A 23,436-nucleotide genomic window follows, 5' to 3' on the forward strand; every position below is an offset into this window, starting at 1 on the left:
TTGTTTCCTCTCTCATGACAGCACACTCGGATCTCATAGTTTTTACATCCACTGAACGGATCCTGCAATTCTTCCAAACACAGGAGCCCTTCTTTGACATCACACGTGACGCCAGTCCCCGTGTCTGCAAAATTCGCTTCTTCATAACCTATTGCCCGACAATCTATGCGGATGGGAACACCGGTCCCACAGATGGCATGTCCTGTCTTCTCTTCGTAGTGAGCATACGTCTCATTGTCATTTGGTGGATTATTATCATTGGGGTAGTCAATGCTGTCCCATGATGTCCAGATGCATATATGTGTTGTGGATGGGGGTATAGTTGTTGATTCTATGGTTATTGAGGTGGTAGATGGAGGTGCTGTTGTGGGTGGGGGTGTAGTTGTTGATTCGGTGGTTATTGAGGTGGTAGATGGAGGTGCTGTTGTGGGTGGGGGTGTAGTTGTTGATTCGGTGGTTATTGAGGTGGTAGATAGAGGTGCTGTTGTGGGTGGGGGTGTAGTTGTTGATTCGGTTATTGGCGTGGTAGATGGAGATGCTGTTGTGGGTGGGGGTGTAGTTGTTGATTCGGTGATTATTGAGGTGGTTGATGGAGGTGCTGTTGTGGGTGGGGGTGTAGCTGTTGATTCGGTGGTTACTGAGGTGGTTGATGGAGTTCCTGTTGTGGATGGTTCAGTGGTGAGTGCAGAAGCTGATGTGGATGGTGGTCTAGTTGTTGACTCCCTGGTAGTTAAGATAGTTGTTGGAGGAGCTGTTGAGGATGAGGTTGTAGTTGTTGATTCTGTGGTTCTTGGAGTAATAGTGGTCATGGTTTGTGGACACCCTATATAACAAAAGTAAAACAACCACGTTATTAGATGAAACACTTTTCTTAAACACTGCATTGAAACTCATGCTGCTAACCATAGGGGCAACATTTCACATCATTTACAGGCAACCCCATTCTTAATGTGTATGTGAGAGAACACAACTCTCAACTTCTCACACTTGAAGCTCAAGAGTTCATCTTGCCCAGTGATGTTGTACTGCTGCACCCTAATCCCAGAATGGCTCTTACATTGTCTGACCACCTGGTTTCAGAAATTATTATTGTTACACAGTGGACATGACCTTCGAGGACCACTCTAATAGTCTCATGATCACCATCATGTGGCTTTAGCTCTTCCCCTTGGTCGCCAACCTATGGGTATCACTCCTACACTCGTCTAGGTAACCTGCCCAATTCCACCCTGCAAGTGTTCTCCCCGTCACAGACTTTTCTTGATTACATCTGAAATACTCTACCATGTTTTTATTCGAACCAAATTTCTTCACTTATCATGCTAAAAAAACTCTTGAGCACTTAAATGATACCCCGCAGCAACATCATCCGCAAACATGGGGTCGACTTTCACACGTAGGTTCATGACACCAAACTTCACCATTATGCCTCCAGCATTGATTTCAGAGCTATAGAAGTGCTGTTCGACTGTTTATCAAATTTATATTATTTGATGAGCTCGAAATTCCTTTAGTTAAATGTCAGAAAAACAGGAGCTATTATTTTTGATTCTCGTCAGCATTTGATGGATCCTCATCCCCATTATCCGCAACCTTGGCATCCTTCTGGAACCTGTGCTGAGCTTCCTTCTCCACCTCCACAAGATTGCCTGTCCATACCTCACCCCTGCTACTGCTGGTGCATGCTTTTGTCACATCAAGGCTAGATTTATTGCAGCATATCTCAATAAACTACAGATAGTCTAAAATGCCATAGACCGGGTGCTTTACCAAACCAATATTGTGCTCCCATCACCCCAGTCCTGGACTCGCTTTACCGGCTTTGTATTCACAAGCATGTTGACAACAAGATCCTTGCCCTGGCATTTAAATCCATCAATGGCCTTGCCCCTCCCTAAGTCTGGAACCTTCACTTTGACCTTTATGGACCTAAAATAAACTTTGATAAGCCTAATAAAATCAGAATCCACAACAGTCTGGCTGGCTGCGCAAATTCAACAACTGAGCTAAACTTCCGTGCTACAATTCGTAAAAAAAAATCATGAATAGGCCTTCCAGCTGACTTTCGAACTTAACACATGGATTAACACATGGTGTCATCTGAATTCCATCTCTACATCTCAACAAATGTCTAACAAGAAAGTTGAAACGTTTGAAATGTAAAAAAGGGTACTGTAAAAAACAAACAAATAAAAAGCGAGCAAAAATTTTATAGGTGATATGTTATAAAGAAAAGAGACAAGTAGTTTAGGGGCAGAGAACACGAGCCAACCAAATGCTCGCCCTATCTCTAACCCCAACCAACTATCCCACCAGGCACTAGTACAGTACTAACCATCCTACTAACCAAAATGTACATGTATATTTACCACCTTGGGGATCATTCTATGGTGGAATGTACGGTTGTGCTTACCTGGGATAATTGTGCAGGAAATGCCGTCGATTGTACAGGAACTGATGGGCAAACACAGACCCATGTTAATAGCGTACATGCGACAAACGGGACTGAGAACAAATGCAAGCACAACTCTGCCACCTCGCTCAGGCTCATTTTGAGGGATATAAATGTGTTATCAAGTCAAATGCTCCGTGACATGCCGCTTGATTGATCACATATTGATTGATCACAGGTCATGGGTTAGATCCCAACCCTGACGCCTGTTTCTTTGGAGTTTGCATATTCCCCTTATGATCGCGTGGATTTTTATCTCGGTCCTCCAGTTTTTTTCTCCACATTCAGAAACGTGTGTTTAGAGTATTTGGCTGCTATAATTTTCCACATAATGAAAGCCACTCAGTTGAGCTATATGTGGCCAGGACGCTCCTGGAAAAGAGCTATGTAGCTCAGTGGGCCTTACCTGGTCAAATAAAAAAAAGTAATAGTAGTACATCATAATCATCTAAGCTGTATTCGTTGTGAGTGTGGAAAGGGGCCTTTCCTATAAAATCGGGCAGTAAACTCTTATTGGTTCAAGCAAGCCTGACTGCCGATGAGACAATGAATATCAAAACCAGACTAGTTTGTTTGCATTGAACCAATGCTGCTGATAAGATGCACTACCAGAAGGCCGTGCGGCTGATTGGATGTGCAAAAATTACATACTTTTTTTTACGTGGGAAGGCCTTATTTATTTTGTATGTTTTAGGGATGAATTTCAGATAAAAAAAATTCAATGTCGGATTTTTTGCCGCAATTTCAGATTTAATTTTTACGACACTTTTTACTGGAAAATTACGAAAGCAATGATATGGAAGTGCTTTTTTCTCCTTTGATGTCACGTTTTCAGGTCAATCCAAAAGAAAAATATTTGCATCATGAGATATTTCATATCTAGGCCTAATTTTCAGTTATATCAGATTCATAAAAAATTGTTAAAAGATCTGTCGTATAAATGTATCTTTGAAATAATTATCTGATTTCCTCCCAGAAGCAAAAATGTTCACAATCTATAAAAAATAAAAGTCAAAAATTGTCTGTTTGTGGGTTTGTTTGTGGGTTTGTGTCTGTTCGCGCGCTTGCGAACGATTCGCCTCTCCAACGGTGGGGTTTACGGAAAAAAGAAAATAGCCAGGTACCAAGCCGTAAGCCCCGCGGTGAGCAAGCGCTATTCCTTTTTCACATCCGTCAACTTTAAAAATGTGTAATTATCGATTGAGTGCGTTTTTTCGCGCTTATTTATTTATTTATGACGCGCGCACGACCATACCAACTCACGCGCCTTTGGTGGGGGGGACGGCCCATGCCAAGTCGCACGCCTTCAGTGGGAGTGAGGGGGACATTTTCTTTCGCGTTAAAAATGCTATAAAGATACACTAAACGCTGACGTTAATTCTTCACTGTGTGATGTCCCCCGCCACCCCGATGCGTGCAGTTATTACTACTATACAGTCGCTAGATGCTACCGCTATATGCCGTAGATATTACTGCAGAGCGGCCGGGGAGATCGTGGCTGGGGAGGGGAGTCAGGGGGTAGCAGCCCAGCCCCAGCCTGCCAAGGTGCCACCTCAGCCGGCTGGACAATCTAGGCGAGGCCGGAGGCTCTGCACGGGACTACGCCTCACCACGCCACTGTTAGGTGAGTACTTTGTGCTATAGAGTCAATAAATACTGCTAAAGAGTCAGCATGTACTACTGTAGTGATAGCAGGTACCACCACAGTCGGTATGCACTGCTGTAATCATAGCAGGTACCACCACAGTCAGTATGCTCTGCTGTTAAGATTTTTAAGAGTAGTTTTGAAATATTTTTAAAAACCCGGCAATGCCGGGTACTTCCCGCTAGTTTGTACATATCTGTATGTATGCATTTTCCATGTATTATGTATGTCAAGATAATGCCTCCTTTTATCAATGAATGCAATTCCTTTTGAAAGTTTATGATATGCAGTTCATGTGAATGAGTTCCAAATTATGAAAATAAATTCCTTTGACCAGTTAATTGGCTTATCGGCCCCGGCACTGCTCATCTGCTCTACCATTTACAACAGTTGAACCCAATAGCTGTATCGCCATCTCTTGGCAACCTCACAGACCAGCGGGTTTGGAATTTCACAAATCTCTCTGTGATCCACTAAGTTTTGTCTCCGAAGCGTTGGATCACACAGGCGTGCGCCACCACACTGAACAAGGCCCGGCTGCAAGCGCTGTGCGTGAACTGCGGGCTCACCAGATTTCGCACGGGTTATTGTTTGGAATCCTGTCGTTAGCCTTGTAGGTGGTTCCGTTAGAGACGCAGTCGCACTGCTCCACGCAGGTCATGCTACTCTCGTTCAGAAACGGCCGATCACTCGGGCAGGTCGGGTAGCAGCCTGCAGAGGTCACGGTGCACATTAGAATCGGTTATTAAGATCGCTCACGATACATTTAATCGCGTGAATGAGTTTCGATCGTTCGAACACTTTATGGATTTCTCATGAAAAATAAATGCTGCTGTGGTGTTACGGTTAGCACACTAAATGAAACAGACGACACAAATCAGATGATAAAACTTACAGGAACCAGAATGCACTTTTAAATCAAATATTTACACATATGGTGTCATCACAGGGTCACATGGGAGCTAACATGCTGCATGATTAGAACCCGATTCAAAATTCGATTTACTGTGTGGTTGACGATGGAGACATTGGCTTAATTTTATCAAGAACCAGACCAGAGAGAAGATTCTCTGATATCGAGTCAATGGTGAAAACACAGTTTAAATGGCTGCATTTCTGGAGCAGTGCCTGGTCTGAGGGTTGGTTGAAAATTGATTTCCACCGATTTTTGGATTTTATAATCTTTAAATAGTAGATTTACTATATTTCTGACATATAAAAAAACGCCTTTCTGCCCCACATTAATTATGCTCACAATGTCAGAGGAACGCGAATATGCATTTCCATGGGACAGCCAACTCAATGATTTTTTTTATTTTATTTCTGTGCAGGCTACAATATGAAAGATAACTAAAGTTTCACTTAAAAAAAAAAAATTTCCATGACTTTCTAAGTTACTTGAGTTACCACGTGAGCTGAGCAGGTCTTTCCTAGACATGTTTCTGAGTAAGACTTTCCCAGATATAATTGCGAGTCAAAGGTCAAGACCACGTTGATGACAAATAAATTATTAAATTGAAAACAAAATTCTATGTTTCTGCTAATGTAACATACTTGGTTATGTATTTCTTCTCTATCTGAATTCTAACATAGGGAATGCAAGCTAGCCTGTGAAGCAAGACCCACCCGGAATATTTGGGTGGCAGCCCTAATTGGAGGCAAATTTGAATTGACCAAAAAAAATCCAGAAACGCGCCACCGGGACAGCAACTCGAATTCACGCTTGAGCTATGTGGCTCGTGGAGACGCGGAAGTACTGAAGGGTTTTATCTAAAATCATGGCACATGCCAAACCGTCCACATGAGGAGAGGCATCTGCGATCAATAAATGTGGTTTCACGGGAACCCAAGAAGTGGCTTCACCTTCCAGCGGGGGCAGGTTAGCGGTACAGATGGCATTCCTGTTGGTGCAGGAGCGCTGGCAGCCCCGGCCACACTCCCGGTAATGCCACTCGCACTGATCCTCATCCTTGTTGTACAAGTCACAGCCAAGCGCTGTGGAAGATAAATTGCACACGTACAGACAAACACACGAGTGATTAAACACATACACATAAATGAAGAAACACCAAAAAATGAGAACACACAAATACGTAAGTGAATGAACACACCTACATATGAACACAAACGTACGTCAATGAACACACATACACGTGAAGACATATACGTATAAAGACAAAAAAATACCCATATACCTATGCAAGCCAACATGGTACTCAAGGGTGGTGTGATAAGGACTACACCAGATCGCCTGTGCCTCCCCAATGCCAATGTTACACACCTTACCATGTAATCATTTCAGACCGAGTCGATTTAAAGGAGGCTCATGACCAGTTCAGATAATCATCACTGATATTGGCCATGAGTCGGAATCTAACTCGGGTTTCCAATTATCGTAATGCAGTGCATTGACCACTGCAGTACCACTCGCTGCACAGACACATATGTATGACAATGCATTCACATACACCTTCATACACATGTAGGTAAATACGTGCAAGTACACTCACACATGTACATGAATAGACACCAGACAGCACACAGGTGTATATAAACACATACCAATGTAGAAACATGGACTCACATATGTAAACAGAGCAATACATTTGTAGTTGCAGATACATACAGATGCACAAAAATACAAGGAACCCCTATTTAACCATATAGACTGAAGGAGAAAGTGCCAGGAGCGAGCAACTGGGAAAGCCCAATTTATGCTCTATAGTTGCAGTCAGGCACGCCTTATAATGCATCCCCGTGCATTTAATGTATTCGACATTTCACAATAAATTTTCTTGAAAGCTTTGCTTTAAATGGGCAGCATAGTTGTACTGACTAAGCCAATCGTATACATATATTTTGTAGGAAAGACACTCCAGTGCCTTCCCCCATTTGTCCGTTTTTCCCATCATGGTCCATTTACAAGAAATGGTTAAAACCCCCTGCATTAGAATCTTATAATGACGTGCCTAACAGTGATTTTGAAGGTTGTTTCTCAATCCTTAACATAAGCTACGACTATCCAATGCTGGAAGAAGGCCTCCCCTCGCCGTTGCCATCTGTCACGGTCTTCAAATCAATCTAGTTCTTGCACACGAGCTGATTGTATCGCTCCATCTCCGCAGTAGATGTGCTCTCAGTCACATTCCTTCCTTTGGCTGCCACTGCATCATTATTCTCAACTACTGGTCATCATCCCTTCAGCAACATGTTCTGCCCAAGCCCACTTACATTTCTTGGCAGTCAATATTGTCCTTAACTTGCGTTTGGTTCTCCAATCCATGTGTTCTTCTTTCTGTCTCAGTTTAATTCCAAGCATGCACCTCTCCATACGTGCCAACAATGTATTGATAAAATTCTGATAATAATGCTCCTCCCCGGTGGCTTAAGACTTTTTATGACTGAATGTAACATCAACATATTTCATTTCGCTCAAAACTGCTTTGAGCTTTATCAGGTAGTGAACTCGTAATTAAATAATGCATTTTTTTTAAATGTACGTGATGGTTGTTTTTGCATAGTTCTAAGTGAACATCCTGATACCACCAACTGGCGACACGTGGGAATCTGATTCAGCTACAGTTGGTCGGCTGAAACCTGGCATTGGATTGGTACTCTGAACTCTGACTTTCTATCAGCTCCGCAGAGCCACCCGGACACCTCTATTTGTACTATTCTGTGTCATAGCCGCTGGGTGTGGTGGCTACTCACGGCACAGGTCCGGTGTCCTCCAACGTAGGCACACACCCGCCGAGCCGCACGCTTGTGCGTATGACGCTAGCGCCGTGCACAGGCAGTGGCAGTCACCACCAGTGTCACAACCGCAAGAGTCGCGCACGCACGCAGTGTAGTAGGGCAGGTACTCGACCTGAAAATAAACACACACAATAACACATTAATACGAATGTGAGCATGCACAAAGGCAAACACACACACACCAACGTGTGACCACACACACAAATGCACACACGCACGCAGAAGTAAATGAACATGCACACACAAACGCATGTGCACAAATGTGTGCGCACACGCAGACACACACACGTACCATGTTGTGACACTGCTTGAACACCCCATCCTTGAGTACGGAGCACTGCTTGTGTGCCCAGCTCTCACGATGGTGGTTTATGGTGCACGGGTCGGACACTCGCGAAAGGTCAGGGCACCCAGAGCCGGACTCCTTCCAACCAGCGGCGAACTCGGGAGCGCTCGCTGCCACCGAGCCCGTGCGCGTCACAAAATCGTTGGCCACCTTGCCATCGTAATCTCCGCAAAGGCCACACACGTGACCCTGTGGGGAAATTCACAGGGGTCACGCTCACACAGTGCTCACCTCCAATCCTCCCGATCCCTCCACTGGCTCCAAATCCCAGATCTTCAAGATCCTCCATGGACTAAACCCTGCCTGTCTCTTGGCTCTCGTCTCACTTTACTGCCCTCCATGCACTCTCCTACCAAGCTCTACTCATTTTCCTTTACTTCCCTCCATGCACTATGCTGCTCCAGCAACCTAGTCTTTCTGTCGAAACTCCCAGCCAACTTTCGTTCAGTGGGAAGTCACTCATTCTTCTATGCTGCCCTAGCGGTTAGAACTCCCTTTCTTCAGCCATCCGTGCTGTCAACTCCCTGATCCTGTTCAAGTCCAGCTTAAAACCTCCGTGATATTTGCTTAATGTGTCTGACTTTAAGTAAGAGACACTCAGAACCCAGGATCTTAGTGGTACCGGCCCAACTTCTGGGATGTGGAGTTAGCTCCCTGAGTGACACACGGTCGTCTCTGTGGCCAGTGACTCCCCAACTACCGGCTAAAGCCATTCCAAGTGACTGATCTCTCCTGTACCTTGAGCTGTGGGTCCACGTGGACGGACACGGCCGTGTGACCATCCCAGATGACCGTGACCCCGAGCGACGTCTCCACCACAGTGTAGATGCCCATGCGGCGCACGTGGAACGGCGACCCCGGCAAATCCAGCAAACTCCCCTTTACGGTTCCGTCCGTCAACACCAGCTCGTCAGCCTTTGAGGACACAGCATGAGCAGTGCGGTTGAGTTTCTGAGGTTATACGGCCAGTTAGACCATCGCCGCTTTGTGCCATGAGATTAATAATTAATTTGGAACTTTAAAGACCGGTAGGACCCACCATGTCAAAGAACAGCCGAAGGAAGAATATAGCAGAGTTACCTCTGAGAGCCATTCAGGTGAGCTCTATTCCACATGGCAGGGGGCAGAAATTCCCACCTGCTCTGTCACTGGGAGTAATGTTTGTTGCATGGCAATCAAACTGATATTTTTTTAATTCTCAGATCTGTAATGTAGGCAATTGAAGTGCAACATCTAATTTTATGTGATGAGGTTATTTTGTGCAGTTATATCTTGAATGGGCAGAAAACATCAACTCGTGAATCTTCAAAACCCAGTTTTATAAGAGGCGACTGCCCATTTTCAAAAGCAGGATTTCAGCAGTGCCAGCACAGTGCTCTGACCTTTAAGCAACCAGACCCCATCAGTTTTGTTGGGCATACAAATTTATATATTAAGCTCCCGGGCAGTTCCAATATTTTTTACGTAAATTGATGATACTTTAAAGATGTGGGTAATAATTGGCATAATAAATGCAATTTTACTTGAGCATAGCATGTCCACCAATTAGCACATGCTATTCGGATATAGATAATTTGTCTGCTTTTTTTGGCAAGGGAAGAATTCTCAACAAAAGACCACATGTTGTATCACTCTACCTTAGAGGTCTGCCCATGCTACGGATCAACTCACATGACCCTCACCCCTTCACAAAGGCTTATGAATTAGTGCTGCAAACTTGTTTCATGCATTGCGATATTGTAAATAGTAAGCCAGATATGCATTACTGGCGCAGATAAATAAAATGATCGAATCAAAAGTAAAGCTGTTTTTGTAAGTTTGACCTCATTCACGTAAACCACGTGAGCTTTCAAAGGACAGCTCCTTCACTCAAGTTGGTGGAACAATCTAGATCCCCAAACATACATACACGCAGATTAGCCACTTAGTTGTTGTTACCTTAAGGTTAATGGAATGAATGCTATAGAACAAAAGTGACTTTGTTACATTCCTGAAGATGACACCTTTAAGATGCACCAAAATGGAATAAAATTTTGAATCATATTGCGACCCCAAATCATGACAATATATTGAATACAGAATTTTTTTTCTTTAAATTCTACCCTTACCCCGACGAAAAAGTGAACTTTCTTGGAGCAGGTGGTGCCTGTGGTTCCACACGGCTCATTCTCAGTGGTGATTCGGAATGAGCCACTGCTGTTTCCACAGGAATCCTGCAAGAAAAACAACAAAGTGGTTGCAGAGCGTTGGGTTAAGCAACAAATATACCATGGATGAAAAAAGGAAGCCACGCAGATATACGCACGAAATACACACACAGGTGGTATATTAATAAGAGGCCGTGATGAGCCTCTATGTGAGTGTTTCTCAACTCCAGTCCTCACGACCCACCACGGAAAAACTTCCCAACCATCAGATGCACGCAGGGTGCAGTGGATTAATTTGCATATTGACAGCGCACCTGGCTCAGGATGTACTGGCAGGACCCGTCGAAGACATACTGCTTCCCGTCGAAGGTCGTGTGGTGGCCCTCTCCGTACACGAAACACAGGCCCTGGCAGACTTTGGACGTACAGCTCCATCGTGCGTTCATGCACGTACTGCACGAGACAACCCACACGCGATCGTAGCATGGTGAGAGGTCACTACCACCTTTTGTGTTAGGCCAAGATGATTGCGGCCATAGATGGGGAGCAAGGAACGCAGTCTAAAGCACTACTGTCTCTAACCATAATGGTCTCTAGCAATAACCTCTAAACCTTAAACCCAAATCCTAAAACCCTAACCAATAACAATATAACATACCCCTCACCCCTAAATCATCAATCCTAACCCCGGGCCTGTTGCTAATTTTGCTGTGCCCTCATACTATGGACCTTTGTACCTCAACTGTCCGTGCTGTCGGCTCCACACCCCTGTACAAATGCAGGCTCAAGACCAATTATGTTCCTCTGAGTGACTGCCGCTCTCTATAATATATATTGCCGGTTTCACTACTCCATAATTGAGATGTGACACTAATGACCTACACCGACGCCGACCACTGCTGTGTGACAGTGCGGTCCTGGCGTCGGTCGAGTGGGTGGTCAAGGTCGGCATCGTTTGAACGTCGAGGTCGTGCAAGGTAACATCGACCTTGACCAATGTTTTCCCCCTTTCTACTGCCCACACAACTACCAGTCCAAGATATTGCTGCTGTGGGGGTGGGGGGGGAGCACAAAGATGCACATTGGAGAAGGGCGACTGCGGACCGCTCACCATTTGTTGCACAGCTGGGTAATGGTGTCTCCGGGGTTGTAGTGCCGCCCATTGTGCTCGCAGGTGCATTGCTCCTCACTCACGCAGTTGCCGTTGTGATCCACAAGCAACCCGCCGGGGCACACGCAGCCCGACACGCAGCCCGGGCTATACTGCACGCACGGGAGGGTGCCACACAGGTGTCGGTCGAGCCTTCTCCAGCGCAACGCACTGTTGTCATCGTGATCATTGTTATCATCATGATGATCATCCGTTTCAATGAAGACGCAACCCAAAAACAGCTATTATATTTACACTCGCTTTTCCCGACTAGTTTTGGTAGCGGGGTTTGACTCATACTTCCTTTATCATGAGACAATGCCCTTCTCTGGGACAATGCCCTTCTCTGTCCCACTGCTCTTGATAGATATGGTGATCAAGGACTACGAACCAAGAGTATCATGATGGCCTAAACTATCGTAAGACAAAGTTCTGCTGTATTTAGCCTGAGGTCAGTAGTTCTGCTTCAATAATTATTCATATATTGTCGCTATACACCCAGGCCATGTTCTGGGTAAACTAGCACCAGCTTAAAGCTTAATTTGTGCGGTACTATGTTTCACCACAGCATTGTTACGTATTTCCTTCCAGATGTATTGTTACTACTGATGGCTATAAGAGGCCTTTATTTGACTGTCGGGTTGGTTGCACTTTCAACAGACACTTACGCATATTGAATGTGGATTAGCACAGGTTCTTTGACAGGCAGCACTTCCTTCACTCGATCCGTCACTGCAGTTGTGGTAAGTCATCGGGTCTTCACATGTGTTCCCTGAACGCACACGCACAAACACACAACACAGGTTCTTTAAATATCCAGATTTGCAGATAATAAGGTCGTGACATATTATGAAGTTAACTCAAAACATAGCTTTGTGTAGTCAATACAATGATCCATATTTGTTTTTGGGTACAGCCACAATCTTGTCATAAATCAACTGCTTGGCCAAACCCAAGAACAAATATTGATTGAAATATTGATTATTGTGAAATTAACTACCATTGGCAGGACAGATCCAAATGTGGAAAGTGCCCAAAATGTCAGCGTACTATACATTTTCTATATATTGTATATTTGTTATAATGCTGTGCTCATGAATGTCATCAAAAGTGCTGCTTCCTACCCCTCTTCAAGTCCAGGCTCAAGATCTTACTTTTAACTTTTGCCTACAGTTGACTGCCTCTCTCTATAAAATAAATGTTGTTTCTGCAGTGTCTTAAGAAGGACAATAATAGCAACAAGAGTAGCTCACCAGATATGGGGGAAAGTCCAAAGCAGTGAAGTTCCCCACCCGTGCACAGACTAGGGGGCAAACAATGAAGCAAAGATGCATTGCGTGAGTAGACATCCTTGGTCTTATCAAATATAACATTAATCATCCTTATCAACATTATCACTATATAAATACACGACAGCTTTTGTGCAAATAACCTGACATTTCTCCTGAATTCTTAATAAAAACCCAGCAATGACTAACTCCTTCTGCTGGGGGGTGTGAATTGGTGCTGGCGGACAAAATAGACCAAATGGCGTGGATACAGGCGTCGTGTATATAGCACGACCATGAAAGACATGTCTGAAGTCGTGTTCAAATAAACCATTTTATTTAGTAACATGCCCATGACACTTGACTCGGCTAAAAAGTCAAATTATTCCTTTGCAACTAATAAAGTGCGTGTGTGTGGAGTAGCGAACGTTTCATCCGTGAGGCACTTAATACGCCAAATAAATTAACCAGACCCAGACCGCTGCTCTGGGATAAGAGTGGTCGAGATCGCGCAAGACAACGTTGATGTCAAAAACGACCGCGGCCAATGTCGCCCAGCACGAGTGTGGAATGCACACGCTGGCACAATGCTGGTTCATACCACTGCGTGTCGTGCAGATCAACGGTCACCCCTGCCCGAATCACGTCCCCGCTCATCTCCGAGTAGCAGGGGCAATCGCTCTTGAGCACACACACGCCATGCTCGTCGTCGTACAGCCCCGCGCCGCACACGCAGCCCTCCACGGGGGAAGGGGATGGCAGCTCGAACGGCGGAGGGCGCACCCCCCGACACACTTCGCGGGATGCGCGGCACGACGCGGAGCCGCACTCGGGCGCCGCGTAGCTGAACTCGTGGCTGATTGGGCAGTTCTCGGCGTCGAGGCCTGTGGTCGGTTCACGGTGATGACAGAGAGAGAGGTGAGGCGAGAGTGAGTAGCAAAGGAGGTTTGTGAATTGAAGGGTGCGTGAATTGAGGTAGGTGTGTATATTGAGTTGGGTGACGGTATGGAAGATAGAGCCCTCCTAATAGTACTTATGGTGTCGATACATACATTGGTTACGTGTTCTGGGTCGTCCGACACAAGTTTTCATTTATGAGAAAAAAGGACTTTAAAGTTACAGAATCAGACATGGAAACATAGCACTCTAGTGAGATCACTGTGATTCCATCACTAATATCACTAACTCACTTTAGTGGCACACTTGACAATATCTGGCATGCAATTTCGATACTATTGTAGTGGTGATACGCGCTGGGTGTATATGTCGTGTGCCAGCGCGTATGTACGGGTGTGTGTGTGGTGACGCGCGCTGACGGGGAGGAGCAGGCGTCAGTGCGCGGGTGGGGGTAGTGCTGCTGATTGGCTGTGTGCCGGTGACGCGCCCAGAGGGAGTGATCGGGTAGCAGCGCGGTGTGATTGGTCGGGGAGTGGAAACACGCGCTGAGCGGAACCGGATCGTAGGGATAGCGCGTGGGGATTGGGTAACTGAGGAGCGGTGCCGACGTTGAGGTCCGCATCCGCTCCGTCTCCCGGGAAGAAGGGGTATATAAGGTGATGCACAGAGGAGCAGGGGCAGAAGTGGAACCATCTAAGAATGAAGACGAAGGTGCAGAGATAGAGCCCGGAGAGGAGAGTAATGGAGAGTAATGGAGAGTAGAGGAGAGTAAGGTATAAGTGTGTAGCCAGCGAGAGAGAACGGTCTACACGAGCTGAGTAATGTATAGTGTGTAGCCAGCGAGAGAGAACGGTCTACACGAGCTGAGTAATGTATAGTGTGTAGCCAGCGAGAGAGAACGGTCTACACGAGCTGAGTAATGTATAGTGTGTAGCCAGCGAGAGAGAACGGTCTACACGAGCCGAGTATGCATACGGTGTAGCCAGAGAGAGAGGAAGGTCTACACGAGCCGAGTATGCATACGGTGTAGCCAGAGAGAGAGATGCAAAGTCTACACGAGGCGAGTGGAGAGTGTAGCAGAGGCGCAGAGTCTACACGAGGCGAGAGAGGAGTGTAGCCGAGGCGCGGAGTCTACACGAGGCACAGAGAGCCGGCAGCACAGAATCCAGAGTCAAGAGAAGCGCATTGTGAAGAAGAGAGGCCACGCGTTGTATTGTTACAAGTCAAGATTTAATAAAAGAAGTGTGTTCCCGTCAAGGAGTTTCCTGCCGTCATTTTCCAATACTTCATCTGGCGTCAGAAGTGAAACGGGCTTCCAAGTATGGAGACGAGGAAGACCCGTAGGACCCACGGGATTGACCGCGAGGAAGACCTGGACGACTCGGGGCCGCTGGTGGCGGGGGGTGAGGAAGAGGACTTGCCCACGCTGCAGGGTCCGTCGACGGCGCCGGCCGAGCGACCGGGGACAGACGCCGGGCTTCGTGAGGCGCACTCCCGACTGGCGGAGCTGCTGCTCGCCGCCGCGTCCATCTTGGCGGAGATCAGCTCGTCGGGAGGAGCGGGGACGGTGGGGGACATTTTACAAGGTCGCCCCGCAGATTCCCGCCAAAACGAATGGGGGATTCCCGCCATTGCGCCTGGGCCTACTTTTGGCGGGAACGGCGAGCGCCACGTGGTGGTGGGTTCCCAAGCGCGCGCATCTACGTCATCAGCGCGCGAGGGGGTCCGCCATCTTACGTCTGCTGCTGGAGCCGCCATCTTAGACACCGACGGACAGGCGGAGAGGAACCACGAGGCGGATGACTTCATTTTTCAGCAGCGCCTGCCCACGTTGTCAGCCTTCAAGGCGGAAGGCGGAGACTGGGGCCAATTTCAGCGAAGGTTTTTGGCGCATCAAGAGATGTCAGCGTGGTCCGATGCTACGGCGCTGCGGGCATTGCCCGCCATGCTGGACGACGATGCGCTCGCGGCCTTCAGGGCTGCACGGAAGTCGGACCGCTCCACGCTGAAGGATGCGCTGGGTTTGTTGGCCAGGGTCTACGGGCCTCCCTCTACGTGCCGCCATCAGTTGTACGCAAGACGGAAAGCGGCCACGGAGACCGCGCTGGCCTATCGCACGGCGTTGCTGGCTCTTGCTGATGCTGCGTTCCCTCGGATGGACGAGGAGGGCCAAGACGCGATGGTTTTGGAGCAGCTGCTCAAGTTGGCGCAGGACCTGGGGGTCCCTATCAACACAGCTGACGAGATTGATATTTCTTCTTTGAGAGTCGCCACGAGTATTCAAGCGCACGAGGCCCTACAACGGAAGCAAGGCGTTGGTTGCAACGCTGCTGTCGTCGCAGCCCCGGGTTTGGTGGTCGCCGAACCCCAAGTCGTCAGCCCACGAGAGGAGGCGTTCGCCACGGGACGACCAGGGGACTGGAGGCCGGGGGCCCGGTCGCCTCTGCGATCGGGCCGAAAGTCGGAGCAACCAAGATCTACTCCGACCCTCGTCACGTGCTATAACTGCGGCCTCCGGGGCCACGTGGCGTCCGGGTGCCGCGCTCCGCGGCAGCGCGCCATGGGAGCTCGGCTGGACGACGACCGAGAGCCCAAGTCATCTCTACAATCCCCGGCAAGTCGCGGCACCTCACACGCTCGGCCTGTTTATTCGGCACACATGGGACGCCGCGTTGCGGCGGAGGAGGGCCGGTTAAGGTTCGGGGATTCGGTTCGGCGAGGGGGGTTCGGCCGGGACCAGGGAGACATTGAATGGGCGGAATTGGGGCATAGAATTGTGGCTGCTTCGGCGGGTTCGTCCGTTGTTACGGGATCTATTGATGGGGTTGAGATTAGGGTGTTAGTGGACACGGGGGCATCGGCAACTATTATATCGGACCTCATTTATAATATTCTTCCGGTCCAATGTCGTCCGCTGCTTCCAGTGGATGTGCCATTTTACGCCGCTAATGGGGGATCGTTGGGCATTATCGGTCAGGTTAGGGCGTCCATTTGCATTGGAGATATCAAATTGTCGGGACCCGTTTTCGTTTCGTCTTCTTTGGCAGTTCCGTGTCTTTTGGGCACTGACTTTTTGGCTAAAATGCCCATTAAAATTCTTATCGATCAACGATGCATTGAACTGCCATCGGGTCGCCGGATTTCATTTTTGACGGGCCCTACTGACATTCGGACGGCGTGCGCTACGATACAAGCGGTGGCGACGCAGACAGTGCAAGTGCCCCCGGGTTCACAGATGTTGATTCCCCTCCGGTTGCGGAAACCATGGGTGAGGGAGGCTTCGGGACAGAGTATGCTTTTGGGTCCTTCTAACAAGGCTGTCGGGGGTCTTGATTTATCGGTGGCTCACACTTTGGTGCGGGCTGACAGGGATCCGTTTGTGATGGTTTTGAACGCGGGGTCGCGACCAGCTGTCATTCCGCAGGGCACCGTGCTGGCTCACGCGGCGCAGGTCCCTGGGGATGATGGGTTGGTTGCGCAGGTGGGCTCGAGCCCCGCGCGGAACGTTGAGCCAAGGGAAGACCTTGAGTGGGTCCATTCGTTATGTGCCGCCTCGGACGATTTGTCGGCGGCGCAGTTGGGTGCGCTGCGCGAGTTGCTCATTGAATTCTCTGATGTATTCAGTAAACATAAGTATGACATTGGGTGCACGGATTTGTTGCACCATCACATTGAAACGGGCGATGCGGCGCCGGTCAGGCTAAATCCCTTCCGACTGAGTCCCGTGGAGAAGGAACATGTTCAGTCGGCTGTTAACGATATGCTAGAAGCCGATATTATTTCGCCCTCCTCTAGCCCGTGGGGAGCGCCTATTGTGCTGGTTAAGAAGCAGGACGGGTCCCTGCGATTCTGCGTTGATTTCCGTCGCCTGAATAAGATCTCTGTGGCTGACGCGTATCCGCTCCCCAGGATGGATGAGTCCCTCGATGCATTGTCTGGTGCGCGATATTTTTCGACTCTTGATTTGTTATCGGGGTTTTGGCAGTTGCCGCTCGACGAAGAGTCGAAACCTAAGACAGCATTTCGGACTCCAGGGGGGCTGTTCCAGTTTAACCGGTTACCCATGGGACTTCACTCCTCTCCAGCGACGTTTCAGCGACTTATGGAGCTGGTTTTGTCGGGCTTGCAGTGGGATACATGCTTGATTTATATGGACGATGTCATTGTTTTCAGTAAAACGTTTGAGGAACACCTCCGGCGATTGAGAGGGGTGTTCTTGCGAATGCGATCGGCTAAGTTGAAATTTAAACCGGCCAAATGTCACCTCCTTCGTAGGTCCGTTAGATACTTGGGTCACATTGTCGATTCTTCGGGGATCTCCACCGATCCCGCGAAGACGGATTGTGTCGGTTCGTGGCCGACACCTACGTCCGTTTCCGACGTGCGTAGTTTCATCGGGTTTGCTTCTTATTATCGGCGGTTCGTTGAGCACTTCGCCACTATTGCAAAACCCTTGCACGCTCTAACGGCGAAGGGAGTGAAGTTCAAATGGGGACCGGAGGAGGAGGCCGCGTTTCGCTCCCTCCGGGACGCCTTGGTGGGTGCCCCACCCTTGTGTTATCCCGATTTTGCCAGTCCCTTTTTGCTGGACACGGATGCTAGCAACACGGGCATTGGGGGGGTGCTATCCCAAGTCGTTGGGGGTGTCGAAAGAGTTGTCGCCTACGGTAGTAGGGTGTTGTCTCCGGCGGAGCAGCGCTACTGTGTCACCCGTCGCGAGCTGCTTGCCATTGTTTTTTTTGTGCAGCAGTTTAGGCCATATCTTTATGGTCGTCACTTTACAGTCCGAACGGACCACGCGGCGCTACAGTATTCATTGAGGGTCGCCCAGCCCTCGGGCCAGTTGTCGCGTTGGTTGGAAGTCCTCCAGGACTATCAGTTTACGACTACGTACCGTAAGGGGTTGCGACACACGAATGCCGATTGCTTGTCGCGGTTGTTGCCTTGTGATGAATGCGCGTGTTTGTCGGGATCGGCGCGCTGTAAACCGACGCTTGCGGGGGAGATGGGGGCACTGGCTGCGACAGCGGGCGCACCGATCGGGGATGATTCCACTGCATCTCAGGGTCGGGACTCGCTGCTCTCGCTGTCGCTCAGCGAATGGGGCCGCCTCCAGATGGCGGACAGCTCGCTGCTAGCATTGCGCCGCAAGGTTGGGGGTCCCGAGGGGGACCAGGAGCGTACCGGCTCCTATGTACTTGAGCGGGGCGTGTTATTGAAATGGGACAGTTTGTCCCGGCGGAACGCACTCGTGGTGCCTTCCGCTGTGAGGGGGAGGGTTGTCTTGGCGGCACACGAACGCCTCTTGCACTTGGGAGTTAACAAGACGCTTGCCCTGCTTCAGCGTGACTATTACTGGCCGGGAATGGGAAGTGATGTGGTGCATATTCTGAAGGGGTGCGTTGAGTGCGCCAGGCGTAAACCACCGGCCGTGGCAGCTAATCCACCGCTGCAATCTATTCAGGTCTCGCGTACCAACGAGCTCGTTGCACTCGATATTTTGGGGCCCTTCCCAGTCACGCCGAGAGGGAATAAATATTTGTTAGTGGGGGTCGAATACTTTACCCGATGGCCTATGGCGTGGCCTCTCGCTAACCAGTCGGCAGCGGCTGTGACGGATGCCTTCGTCCAGGGCTATGTCCTGGACAAGGGGGCTCCCGAACGCCTGCTGACCGACCAAGGTAAAAATTTTTCGAGTAAATTGTTGCAAGAGGTGTGCGATCTGTTGGGTACCAAGAAGGTGCGTACCTCCCCGTACCACCCGCAGACTGACGGGATGGTGGAGAGACTCCACAAAACCTTGACTTCCATGCTGTGCCAGCAGGTGTGCGAGGCACATGTAGATTGGGACCTGCAGGTCCCGGGAGTCCTTGCCGCGTATAGAATGGCCCCCCATGCAGCTACGGGGTTTTCCCCATTCTATTTGATGTACGGTCGGGAAGCTGACCCGCCAATAGAAACGCAACTTGGCCTGTCCGCTCCACGAACTAATTCTAATTTGGCAGAACATATTAAGTTTAATATTCACAAGCTGACAGAGGCGAGGGAGGCCGCGCGGCTTAATTCGCGGGCTCGCCAAATTGCTAATGAACGGTTGCGGGCACGGAAGGTGTCCATGCACGAATGGAAACCAGGTGACAGGGCCTGGCTGCATTGCCCTCAGGCACCCTTGGCTACGTCGCCTAAATTGTTGAGACCGTGGAGGGGACCCGTGGAGGTCGTGCGCGTTGCACGGCCCCAGTGCGTTCAGATAAAGTGGGGAAAGCGCCGGTGGTACGTTCACCCCTCCCGACTGAAACCGTTCTCGCCTCCATATGGCCTCCCCTTGTGTCGTGATGGCCGGGCGTGTGACGTGACCGGCGACCCAGAGGGGGAAATGTCTCTGCCTGATCCACACGTATTTTCGCCTGATCTGCTCCCAGGTGTCTCGGAACTGACAGCTGCCGATCACCGGCGGCCGGATCTCCGCGGCGGGGCCGGCCCTTTCAGGCCCGTTCCGCGCCGTCTGGAGCAGCCGGAACCGCCGGACGGTCGTCAGTGTCCCGCCCCATACGATGGACCAGCCAGACGGACTCGCGCCAGGTCGTGCTACTTTGCATGACCTGCCTCGTGAGGAGTCGGGGCAGTTGGAGCGCCTCGTCACTGCGTGTAGTCGCAGGGACGTGGGGCGCGTTCGTTTCGAATTTGCTCGTATCGTGTTATTGTTGACTTTTCGGGTTCATTGTCAATCTGTACATAGTTATTCTTGTTGTTGTTGTTGTTGTGTTATGTTACGGGGCACACTCGGGGGGTTACGGGGTTTTTTTTTGTTGGTTGTCGTTTTATCGTCGCGGTTGGTTGTTGTTAGCAGCCGGGCCGGCTGCGAGCTATGTGGGAGGGGGTGATGTAGCGGTGATACGCGCTGGGTGTATATGTCGTGTGCCAGCGCGTATGTACGGGTGTGTGTGTGGTGACGCGCGCTGACGGGGAGGAGCAGGCGTCAGTGCGCGGGTGGGGGTAGTGCTGCTGATTGGCTGTGTGCCGGTGACGCGCCCAGAGGGAGTGATCGGGTAGCAGCGCGGTGTGATTGGTCGGGGAGTGGAAACACGCGCTGAGCGGAACCGGATCGTAGGGATAGCGCGTGGGGATTGGGTAACTGAGGAGCGGTGCCGACGTTGAGGTCCGCATCCGCTCCGTCTCCCGGGAAGAAGGGGTATATAAGGTGATGCACAGAGGAGCAGGGGCAGAAGTGGAACCATCTAAGAATGAAGACGAAGGTGCAGAGATAGAGCCCGGAGAGGAGAGTAATGGAGAGTAATGGAGAGTAGAGGAGAGTAAGGTATAAGTGTGTAGCCAGCGAGAGAGAACGGTCTACACGAGCTGAGTAATGTATAGTGTGTAGCCAGCGAGAGAGAACGGTCTACACGAGCTGAGTAATGTATAGTGTGTAGCCAGCGAGAGAGAACGGTCTACACGAGCTGAGTAATGTATAGTGTGTAGCCAGCGAGAGAGAACGGTCTACACGAGCCGAGTATGCATACGGTGTAGCCAGAGAGAGAGGAAGGTCTACACGAGCCGAGTATGCATACGGTGTAGCCAGAGAGAGAGATGCAAAGTCTACACGAGGCGAGTGGAGAGTGTAGCAGAGGCGCAGAGTCTACACGAGGCGAGAGAGGAGTGTAGCCGAGGCGCGGAGTCTACACGAGGCACAGAGAGCCGGCAGCACAGAATCCAGTCAAGAGAAGCGCATTGTGAAGAAGAGAGGCCACGCGTTGTATTGTTACAAGTCAAGATTTAATAAAAGAAGTGTGTTCCCGTCAAGGAGTTTCCTGCCGTCATTTTCCAATACTTCACTATGATTAACTTGGTGATCGGAAAAATACATTCAAATTACAAATTACTCGAGGAAATATAATTTAGATATAAATTACCAATAACTGGTTCTTGTATAACTTACATATAAATTGACAAACGTTATGAGCTGTGTAATTTAGGTACCCAATGACAAACTAAAAATGTAATTACATTACATATTTAAATTAAATGTCATTTACATTTCGCCCATCTCTGAACTCACTGCCCTGGCGTCACCCGTGCGGCTGTGCTTACTGCAGATGTCGCTCCTCCAGCCGACGAGGACGACGCCATGAGCGGCGCACGCGTACGCGTATGCCGAGAGTGCAGCGCACAGGCACGGCTCCGGATACGAGCAGCTGCACGTATCGTACTTGCAGCGCTGCACAGGTGGTGGGGGGTGGTGTGCAGGCAGACAGACAGATGGACAAACGGGTGTTGAGATAGAGAGATGGATGGATGGACAGACGGAATTATAAATGGACGAATGGGCAAAGAGAGAAGGAGGGACAGAAGGATAGATGATTGAATAGTCAGATCAAGACAGACAGATGAAGAAATGGACAGATACACAAATGGATACACAGACGGTGAGACAAACAAAAACAGATAAATGGACAGTCAATTAGATAGATAGACAAATGGACGTACAAAAATATGGATATTTGATCTCATCATAAGTACCATTTTAATCTAATGAGAGGGTGTCAAGTATGTGGCCATCACGAGCAGTAGCCCATCATTCTTCTCCAGACAATAAACCCACATTGTGGAAAGTAAGAGATCCGCTTTTGACTTGGCTGGAAAGAAGGAGCCAATTGGGTGTATGTGGTACAGGAGGACATGGAAATGAGGGGACTTACCAGTGGCTGATACCAGTAGTGTTAATATCTACCTAATATCTAAAAAGCTAAGCAGGTTTGAGCCTGAATAGTACTTTAATAGGTGACTGGCATGCACAAACAGGTTTTCACACTGGATCTGGGGCTACGCGGTGAACAGCAGAAGACTTTGCATGAAAACCCATTGTACTGTACTTCTATGCTTTCCTGTCCATACTCTCTGCTTTCACCAACCCACACTGACCCATGTGGTGACATATGTCTAAATAACCCCCATGACCCATACGGCATGGTGAGGCCCTGATCTAGCACAGTTGGCTACGTAATGTGCGAAATAAGTTCATCATACGTACGTACATACATGCATGATAAACCCCATAGGAAACAGTGCGCTCTGTTTGCTGGAGTTTGGTTGGGGCAAGTGGAAAAGTGATGCTCCTACTTTGTGGACCAGAGGTCACTTGAAGGGATCTCAGAGGTACTTCTGTGATGTCTAATTCCACGAACCGTTTTCTAACACTGAACGAGTCACAGCTATGTGAGAATTCCAAATGGATTATTCATCTTACGACATGACACTGCTCATACAATCAGGATATCATTGAGTAAAAAGACGAAAATACAGGCAGTCCCCGGGTTACGGAAAATCTGACTTACGGAAATTAAACTTTACGGAAATGCTCCCAAAAAGCGTGTAAAAAAAATAGAGTATGTACTGTGTATCTGTGTGTGTTTGTGTGTGTATGTGTGCGTGTGTAGAGAGCCTACTCCACCTTTGTGTGCGTGTATGTGTGTGTGTATGTGAAGTCCAGACCTAGCCGAATGCACGGTAAACATTCGGAAGTGTTGCTTTCTGTTAACAATTAATATTAAAATCAACAATTGGATACAGTATATGTTCCATTAGTTTAATAATGGGTAGTGGTAGGGTAGATATTCGATGCAATGAAAGAATCATAGGAAGTGCAGAGTGTATGTACAGCGATAGGATACAGGGAGCGATAGAAAACGGACGACAGCGAGATACGGTACTGAGAGAAAATGGTAGGGGAGGCACAATTATTTCCAGCTATGGGATTTTATCTTGATTTTTGGGGAAA

The 23,436-nt window shown here is 48.8% G+C and overlaps 1 protein-coding gene and 1 long non-coding RNA gene across 2 annotated transcripts; both read right to left on the minus strand.

The window, feature by feature from the left end:
- Positions 1–708: 708 nt before the first annotated feature.
- LOC144951895 (mucin-2-like) lies at positions 709–9,292 on the minus strand. Its single transcript, XM_078882241.1, has 7 exons — positions 9,239–9,292; positions 8,938–9,114; positions 8,146–8,388; positions 7,809–7,965; positions 5,961–6,092; positions 4,667–4,808; positions 709–823 (listed from the first exon to the last, which is right to left on the minus strand). Exons 1-7 carry the CDS (start codon positions 9,290–9,292, stop codon positions 709–711), a joined length of 1,020 nt encoding a protein of 339 aa, XP_078738367.1.
- Positions 9,293–12,170: 2,878 nt separating this feature from the next.
- On the minus strand, positions 12,171–13,410 carry LOC144951866 (uncharacterized). Its single transcript, XR_013640534.1, has 3 exons — positions 13,366–13,410; positions 12,750–12,799; positions 12,171–12,268 (listed from the first exon to the last, which is right to left on the minus strand). It is a non-coding gene; the product is annotated as an uncharacterized LOC144951866 (long non-coding RNA).
- Positions 13,411–23,436: the final 10,026 nt, after the last annotated feature.

The sequence above is a fragment of the Lampetra fluviatilis genome, chromosome 64, assembly GCF_964198595.1.
Source record: "Lampetra fluviatilis chromosome 64, kcLamFluv1.1, whole genome shotgun sequence".
Lineage (NCBI taxonomy): Eukaryota > Metazoa > Chordata > Hyperoartia > Petromyzontiformes > Petromyzontidae > Lampetra > Lampetra fluviatilis.